Raw genomic sequence first — 8,988 nt, 5'->3', positions numbered from 1 at the left:
TTCCGAGTTGAACGGTTTCTCTAGCATCGAGGTTTGCAGATGTGGTCCCTCGATCAGCAGCCTCATGACCTCATTAGAAATGCAGATTCTCAGTCCTCTACCCGACTGGGTCCAAAACTCGGGCTATTTAATTAATTTATTTATTAAAGTTCGTGTGCTTGCTTCGGCAGCACTTACAGTAAAAAATAGTCTGTATCTCCCATGAGCAGGACAGATGAACACATCACCCCTGACAGGGTCCTGCCCCTGCGCTCCACCCTACCTCAACCTGCCCCAGACGTGGTACACACATGCCCGGCACCCTGAGGGGCTCCGGCTGGGAATGCGGCATCTCTGGGGGGTCTGCCTTGCAGAGCACTGTGTTTGCCCCTGCACCATGGCCCAGCTCGGCGGTCTGCGTCTTAGCCAGCTGATCCGAATGCCCCCTGCTGCCGGAACCACTGGTTTTGGCAGTGCAGCTAGAAGGTGGTCTGGGGGCCAGACGGAGCAGGGCTGTCAGAACGCAAGGTGGTTGCCATATTCCAGCACTGGCTGGGCAAGAGGGCTCGGGCAGGCCGCCGCCCAGGGTGTGCTCGGGTGAGCTGACCCGGGCTGACTCCATCCTTGGGCTCTCACCCCCTCATCCTTTCCAAAGAAATAATGAACCAGACCGGACCACAGTGTTGGCACAAGATCACACTTTAGTTCAGGGACACATTTGCATAAATACTTGAAGCGACTCCACCCCTGCAGGCAGCACCTGCGAGCCCAGAGCCTGCTCTCCAGGGAAGTGGTGAGGCCTCTGGGCGATGGCTGCTCCCGCGGGGTGGTCTGGGTTGTTCCCGAGGACTGCTTGGAGCCGTGGCTCTGGCTCTGACGTTCCCCCACTCCCGCCCCAATCTCACCGCTCTTAGCGAAGTTTTCCCCTCTGAGGTAGACTGCTTATCAGGGGAACCAAACAGGAAGAACTGTTCCGCGAACTTTGCTATTCCTCTGTGACAGGCTGGCTGTGCCCTGTCTGGGTCAATAAGTGCACTTTCACCTTGTAACCGATGCCTCGAACCCGAGCAAGGCCGTCTCTGTCTTCCACCCCCTCTCCTCCTCCCTCTCCTGCAGTCCCCGAGGACTGTAGCAGCGGAGGCCTGGGTGGCTGTGCCTCCTCAGTGCACAGGGTCACCTCAGCGGGGCCCTGGTCTGCACCCAGAGCTCCAGTGGGTCACGGGGGGCACGGCTGGCTTCCACAGGGCTTTGCATCCTCGGGTTTCAGAGCCTTGTCACAGGCAGCAGAGGCCTGGCCGGAAGGGTCCCTGCACTCCACGCTGCGCCGCTGCCAGCCGGCTCCACAGGTGCCCGAGCACCCCGACCAGTCGCCCAGCACCCAGTGCGCGTGCGGCAGCGGCTGGATGACGTTGGTGGTCGCTCTCTCCCTGCTGTTGCCAGGGCTGAAGTCCACGTGGTTGGGAACGAAGAAGGAGTACTTGACTTTGGGGGGGAAGACCTCGCCAGGGACGGTGAGCAGCTGCACAGTCAGAGGCTCGGGCAGGGGCCGGAAGCTCTGCAGCCTACCCACCGTGTTCATTGCGCGGCTGATCCCCAGGATGTACTGCTCGATGGCGGAGACGGCCAGGTTGCCGTTGAGCAGGTAGCGCCCGTCCGCAGTCTTGAGTGCCAGGTAGTTGCCGTCGTTCTGAACCCCCGGGTGGCTCCGTTGTTTCACGTCAATGTTGGTGGCACCAGCTGGGATGGTGACAATGTCACTGTAGCCATAACTGACAGGAAGAGAAAGACACCCTTAGGACAGTGGCTATGAACCCTGGTCATGACAGTGCCCCAGGGGCTGGAGTGGGGCGACAGAAACAGCTGCAAACATGTCAGCAGCTGCCTCCGAGCCCTAAATGAGGGAGCTGCTGTCTGGCGCTGGGGCCCTCAAAGGGCTTTGCTTTGTCTGACAACCGTGTTTCAGGTGTTGGGGGGTGGGGGACTAGTTCTGTGGCTCTTACTGGCTCAGAGAGGAGAACCCAGAGAGGAATAAAAGCTGCACCGATCAGACAGATGGGCACCTCTTTGGTCCCTGAGGCCTCAGACTCTGCGTGGAAAACTGCATGGCCGCCTCCACACCAGAGCTCACGCCACGTGGACATACAAGCCGCACGCACAGTCCCCAAGCCTGAGCAGAGGGCTCTCCCAGCACCTGAGTTGGCTTGGTTAGCGTGGCCTCAGGTGGGATAGAGGAAGAGCCTCTTCCTTGGAGCCGCTCGGAGGCCTCTGCTTCTGGGTGCCCGGATGCTGTTCAGGAAGCCACCAGGTGCTGTAGGACCGGGCTTCCTGTGGCAGGGGGAACTTGTTCTTTGTTGCCTCCTGGGGACCCGGGAAGAAAGCCAAGACCTGGAGGAGGGTGGCTGAAGCGTCTCAGCGTCGCCACCATGCACCAGCTGGGCAGGCTGCTCAGAACGGCAGGCTGCATGTCGCATGCCCTGGACACGGCTCAGGGGCTCAGCAGCCCACACTGCTTTTTTTCCTCCTCCACATCCTTTGGGTCTAAGTGTGGAAAGACTCATAAGTTGTATGTTATAGGCTGACTCTGTTCTCTGAGACTGGTGAGATGAGAGAGGGCAAGGTGGGTAAGCTTCACTAGGCAGGATCCCACAAGGGAATGCTTTCCCCAAACTCAGAGGCTTGCAGAGGGAGCTGCGGGAGGACGGACGTGTTCCTATGGCCAAGGACTACGGCCCCATAGCAGTGTGGCTCACGTGAAACCCCAAGCGGCATTTCCTCCGCAGGAATCTCATGGGCGGCTGGAAGCAGAATCATCAAGCCTTAACCGTGGGCTCCCTCGCTGGTTGTCACTAACCATCGGTGTCCCCTTAGAAGATGGGAATGGATACAATGGGAAACGATAGCGCTGGCCCTGTCCACCTCGCACTTGTTTTAGGAGTCAAATGAGACCGCAGGAGGGAAAGGCCTTTGGAAAATCCCAGGAGGCTTATGGACGGGACCTCAGGGCTTCACAGAAAGAGTCGTGAAAACTCAAGGCACTGAGGTCCCTCCTTCATGCCCCTTCTTGGAGGATCTGCCTGCAGAGGGACAGGGCTCCAGGCTCCCGGCATGGTGGCCTTTCCCGAACAGGCCTGGCGAGGTCCATACTGGCCGCTGCGGCCTGATGGAGGCCAAGCTGCCCATCGTGTGGCCGCCTGCTCCAGGCTGCCCCGGGGTCTGTCCTGTCTATAGACTGCCTCGTGCTCTGCACCTCCCACCTCACGAGATCCTCACAACTCCCAGACAGAGGTGCCTGCTGACGTCATGCAAAGAAACAGTGCAGAAGCTCCAAGAATCTCCCAATCCACACAGCTTGGATGCAGCAGCCTCAGCGCAGACCTGGGCCTGTCATAGCCCAAAGCCCAGGACGTTCTTTTAGCTTGGACGGCGCCCCTGGGGAGACGCACCTGGACGGGCTGAACGACCCGAAGACCTTCCTGCATGAGTTGCCTTTGCCCCCACACACCCCACACTTGTCCAGCTTCCTGGGTGAGTCCACCACGTGGTCACAGCCCGCCTTGACGCACTGGCCACGCACACAGATGGCCAGAGTCTCCGGCCCGCACAGGGTCCCGTCGATCACCTGCAGCGGGGAAGAGAGGTGGTGAGGGCAGCAGGGTGTTCTGGCTGGTGGCGGGCACTGCCAGCCTGCCTCCCCGTCTGGGCCTGGGTCCTGCCGATGCTCACCTTGGCCTCAAACACTTTGAACTCGCTCCTCCCCCGGGCTCGGCAGAATAACTTGCAGCGGTCCCGGGGGGAAACGCCTGCGTACTTGGGGACCCACTGCAGGAGATTCCCGTCCATGTCGGTGAAATTGTAGGCGTTGTACTTCTCACACTGCTGCTCCCTGAAGCTCTTCCCTGGGAGCAAGAAGCCGAGTGACACACAGAGTTGAAGCAGGCTGGGCCCGGGGGAGAGCGCCGGGCCAGCACCTTCCCCCCTTGGCTTTGGGCTCAACCTGAGGACATAGGCCTAGCACCCTCGGCACCCAGCGTTCCTGGACAGCCTAACGTTGATGCATGTGGGGGCCTCAGGGGCCAGGAAAGGAGCCCTCAGCCTCTCACTGGGCTTTCTGGGCCACGTGCACACCCATCTGGAGACTGTCATTCTATTTCACACTAGGAAAAACAGGCGGTGAGGACAACTCGGCAAGTGTGGGAGGGCATGGCGTGATCTCAGGAGTCTGCTTTTATGTTCAAGCCCGACCTCCTCGGTGACACTGGATGCGTGACCAAAGACTCCCAGGCTCCGTTTCAAGCGTCAGTCCCCCACATCCCACTTTGGCAGTTCTGGGTGCCCAAGCTCGCTTTGTCTATGGGACTTTAGAAGGTTGGTGGGAAATGGAATTAAAGTATAACCGCAAAAAACATCAAAATCGGGACTAGCAGGTGGTGTAATGGTTATATCACTAGACTCCCATGTAGTTGACTGTGGTTCGAGTCCTGGACCTGTGACTTAAAACTCACCCTGGGCGTGTGTGCGTGCATGCCCAAGATCCCCAGAGGAGAATGGAGAAGCGATAGTGGAGTGGCCATCCCCTCTGGGGGTGATTTCTCACTTTCTGTCTCTCCGGCAAGTACATGTGCCCTATAGCAAAAATCTCTCTTAAAAAATCGAAATCCAGGCACTTTCTCATAATACCCCTTTTCCATGCACTGTCGAAGACCCCTCACTGAACTGCTGCTTTCTCCCACTCAGCAAGGCCAGGCTCCACACGTCCCCACCAGTGGCTTCCATTTTCACTTGGTGATTCAGGCTCAGAATCTCTTATCTGAGATGCTTGGGTCAGCGTGTTTTGGATTTCCAATCTTTTCAGATTTTGGAACATCTGCATGTGCATTATGAGGTACTTTGGGGAAGAGACCCAAGTCTAAACACTAAATTTCAGTGTTGCACAGGCACCGCGTCCGCAGGCCTGAAGGTAACTTTATACGGTGTTTCTGTACTGCAGCATTTCGGCTGTGACCCGCACAAGGGGCCAGGTTTGGAATTTCCTCCTGCGGTGGCATGTCGGTGCTCAGGAGGTTTGGGGTTTTGGGGCATTTCAGATTCTTGAATTAGGGACAACCTGCGACTTGAAATGCCCACATCCTACCCTCACCGTCCCATGCTCTCGTGGCCTCATGTGGCACCTACTCCCATCTCTTGCACAGAACGGCCTCCTGGCACACCAGCTGCACGCCGCTTCCAGACCAGGCCACGTGAACAAGGTGTGGACGTGGGGGACAGATGGGGGCACAGTGGTAGCACGTGCTCTGTGAGCCTGACCCACTGGGAGATTCCGGGTCTGTGTCTAGAGACCTCCCTGGATACACCGGACACACATGCACCCCTGAGCCAGGGCTGGTTGAGGCCAGGAGTGGCTTGTGGCATTGAGACATTGTTGGGGGAACTGTTTCTCTGTCTCTGTTTCTCTTGCTGATGGGAGAAATGAACAAAAAGATGTGGGTGTTTTCCCTAAAACCTGCCCTTCCTACTGAGGCCCTCCACTCCATGTGGCTGAATGGCCTGTGGGGAGTCCCCCGACCAGGCGCCGTGCTTCATTTCCCACCCCTGCCGGATTCTGCATCAGGTGGGGTTCTGAGCGGTGTGGAGGGGCTGGCATCGACAATGCCCATGCTGCTTCAGCCTCCAAGAACCTTTGTGACCTACTTGACTCCACCCGAGTGACCCAGACCCCTTCTCACACCTCCCCTCCTGGCCTGTCCTCTCCCACCTTGCCGCATCTCAGTCCTCAGGCCTCCCCTGTCTGAACTCCCCTCTAAACCTTTGCCCTCACCCAGGCTTTTCCTTACTCCGGATTCCTTGCAGACCTAGGCCCCGTGCCTCGTCGACTAGGCCTTCACTGCTGTGTAAATTGGGTCTCTGATTAGACCTGAGCTGTCTGGGGAGACACCATGCCTTGTACAACTTCGTCATTTATGATATCTGTCACAGTTCTAGACACACCAGAGGTACAAAAGAATGCTTACGTGAACCAGCCAATACAGCTGACACTGCGTTGGCCCCTGTCCATGCCCGCCTCATACCTTACACTCTCCCCTTTCCAAGAACATTTCACCCACATCCAGGCAAACCCTCGCAGCTGGAACAGCCTCCCAGAGCCTCTGCCATTGCCGATTCTTCCCATCTTGCAAAACCGCAAAGCCTACAGCCGTGCGGCAGCCTGATGCCAGAGCGCTTTGCGCTTGGCTGTCTCCCTGAGAGCTCTGCTTGTCTTTTCTTGCCTGCCAAGACTTCCCAGAACTGCACAAGGGGAGCTGGACGGGCTGGCGAGGAAACCTCCCGATGTCCTCTCGCATGTCTGCTGCGCCCCGCTAAGTACGTGTGTGCTTTCCAGCGGGCGCTAAACCACAACACGCCAAGAGGTGGTGGTGGCATTGCTGCCTGGGAGGTTCCCTTGCCCACCCTCAGGGAAGATGGGCAGAAGGAACGTGCGTGGGAATTGGGCTCAGAACCCCCTCCGCCTGGGCTGAGTGCTGCTGGAAAGACCTTGGAGGTTTGGCTCTGAGACTTGCTTTGGAAAAGGCTTCTGTCCTGCACACAGAGGCGGGCTGGGTGCCTCTGGGAGGATTATCATCCTAGACGCTAAGCCCTCTGCAAAGGCCCCTCCCCAAGCAGTCTGATTGGGTTCTCCTGGATTTGCCAGATACCCCAACACTTGAGAGCTGTTCTGAGTCCCTGAGGGCAGCCCCCAAGCCCATCTCAGTCTGATCACCCCGCCTCCCAGGAGCCCCGACCCCTCCTCGGGATCTGTGGCAGCAGACAGAGCAGCGCTCTGCGGGTGCAGCCGAGTGGCGGTTACCATCAGGGGGGCACTCCTCTGTGTGGCAGGACTGGTACTTGGCCCTCTGGCCCAGGCAGTATCTTCCTCCGTTCTGAGGCTCGGGGTCCTTGCACTCCCGGTGTGAAAACTGCACACCTCCTCCGCAGGTCCGGGAGCATTGTCCCCAGGGCCCCCATGGGGCCCAGCCTCCATCCACCACAGCCTGTAACACACAATGCCCTGCTGAGTCAGGAGGAGCAGGCGAGGGGCTTCCAGGCTGGCCCTGACTGCCCACCTTGGTGCCCTGGGGCTCGTTTGCCTAGTGACTGTGTGGTCAGCTCAATTGCACTCTGTGGACAGACTGCTGGGTGCGTTCACACGGACCCCCACACTGCTCGCCCCTTCGTACGGTGCCGGCAGAGCCTCGTTGAAGGAATGAGAACCTCTTACGGGAATGCATCAGCCGTTCATGGCCCAATTCCCCATGGCTGTCCCGGGGACAGTCGGCAATGCCTGGAGACACTGTGGTCCCCACCCGGGGAGGCCGTTGCTACTAGCACCGAGTGGGTAGAGGCTGCAGTGAAGATGAGGTTGCCAGGAGGTCCCAGCGCCCAGGAGGAGACTCCCGGCCTGAAGGAGTAGTGCCTGGGAAGTGCTGTGCTTGTCCACCTGGTGCCAGCGTGAGGACGACACCTGGAGGAAACAGAATTGCTTCTCATTGTACTTCTGACCTATGAGAGCAAAGCTTTGCCCTTGCAAGGTACATAGTGTACAAATAGAAATAATTTTTAAAAAGTTATCAGAGTATGTGGGGCCAGCAAATAGCATGGCAGTTATGTCACTGGACTCCCACATGGCCAGCTGCAGTTCGAGTCCCAAACTGGGTGGCTTGAAACTCACACCAGGTGCGTGTGCATGCGTGTGCGTGCGTGTGCATACCCAAGATCCCGGGAGGAGAATGGAGGAGAGATTGCGGCATGGCCATTTCCTCTGGCAGTGATCTCTCACTTTCCCTCCCACTCTCTGACTCTCTCTTGCGAGCGCAATGTTCTAAGGCAAAACATACACCAAACAAAAAGAAAAAAGTCATCAGAACGTGTAGCCCAGCAGTGGCAAGGCAGGAAGTCATCAGAACGTGTAGCCCAGCAGCGGCAAGGCAGGAGAACAGGTGCTCATGGGGCCGGCCCACACAGAGGGCTGCCTGTACCCACGATCCGGGCTGGCTGGACTGGGGGTGGATTGTGGTGTCACGACCCCCTTGGGGGTGGTGTGCCTCTGTCAGTTCAATCATGGAATACATTTTAAAAAGTTTTTAAATGACAGAAGAAATACTTGCTTATTTAAAAAGCCAAAAATACAGACATGTGTAAAAAGAAGGTAACATGGTTTAAGAACAGCACTACCCAGATAAACCACTGCCATGCTTCTTGTAACGTCCTGTGGTACTTCCCTAAATGTGTACTCCTAATGACGTTAGGGTTTTATTTTATTTTATTTTTTTGAGAGTTTTTTTTTCTTTTTTTTTTTTTTTTTTGCTATAGGGCACGTGTGCTCGCCAGAGAGAGAGAGAGAGACAGAGAGGCAGAAAGCAAGAAATCACCCCCCAGGGGGGATGGTCACGCCGCAATCCCTTTCTCCTCCATTCTCCTCTCGGGATCTTGGGCACGCACGCACGCGCGCCCGGCGTGAGTTCTAAGCCACTGGGTCTGGGATGCAAACCGCGGTCGACTACATGGGAATCCAGCGACATAGCCATTACGCTAACTGCTGGTTCCCAGGATTTTATTTTACAAAGATAAGCTTCTGTATGCATAGACTAGTTGATGATCTTTTTTTTTTTTTTTTTTTTGAGGGGTTTTTGCTATAGAGCGCATGCACTCGCCAGAAAGAGAGAGACAGAGAGAAACAGAACCCCTCGGGGGAATGGCCACACCACAATCCCTTCTCCTCTCAGGATCTTGGGCACGCATGCACACACGCCTGGCGTGAGTTTAAGCCACCAGGTCTGGGACTCAAACCGTGGTCGACTACGTGGGAGTCCAGCGGCATAGCCATTCGCCAACTGCTGGTCCCTTGATGATCTGTCTTTTCTCCTTGAAAATCATCCATGATAAACATCATCTCAAGGCTGGTTTCATGCCAACCTTGGTCTGCTTCTGGGGATGGGTGGGTGAACTCTCTCTTTTCCCCTTGAAATGGTGTCCAGG

At 56.9% G+C, this 8,988-nt stretch overlaps 1 protein-coding gene across 1 annotated transcript in view; it reads right to left on the bottom strand.

Annotated features, from left to right (window-relative positions):
• Positions 1 to 606: 606 nt before the first annotated feature.
• The window catches only part of ADAMTS8 (ADAM metallopeptidase with thrombospondin type 1 motif 8), a 32,211-nt gene continuing 23,829 nt past the window's right edge, over positions 607 to 8,988 (bottom strand). The window contains exons 10-13 of the mRNA XM_006150649.2: positions 6,821 to 7,004; positions 3,703 to 3,875; positions 3,423 to 3,598; positions 607 to 1,748 (exon numbers count right to left, since the gene is read on the bottom strand). Of these exons, the coding sequence (XP_006150711.1) occupies positions 1,196 to 1,748; positions 3,423 to 3,598; positions 3,703 to 3,875; positions 6,821 to 7,004 (1,086 nt within the window). The 3' untranslated portion in view covers positions 607 to 1,195. The remainder of the gene's footprint in view (positions 1,749 to 3,422; positions 3,599 to 3,702; positions 3,876 to 6,820; positions 7,005 to 8,988) is intronic.

The sequence above is a fragment of the Tupaia chinensis genome, unplaced genomic scaffold (assembly GCF_000334495.1).
Source record: "Tupaia chinensis unplaced genomic scaffold, TupChi_1.0 Scaffold000292_1, whole genome shotgun sequence".
Lineage (NCBI taxonomy): Eukaryota > Metazoa > Chordata > Mammalia > Scandentia > Tupaiidae > Tupaia > Tupaia belangeri.
This window is presented reverse-complemented; position numbering and strand designations above follow the sequence as displayed.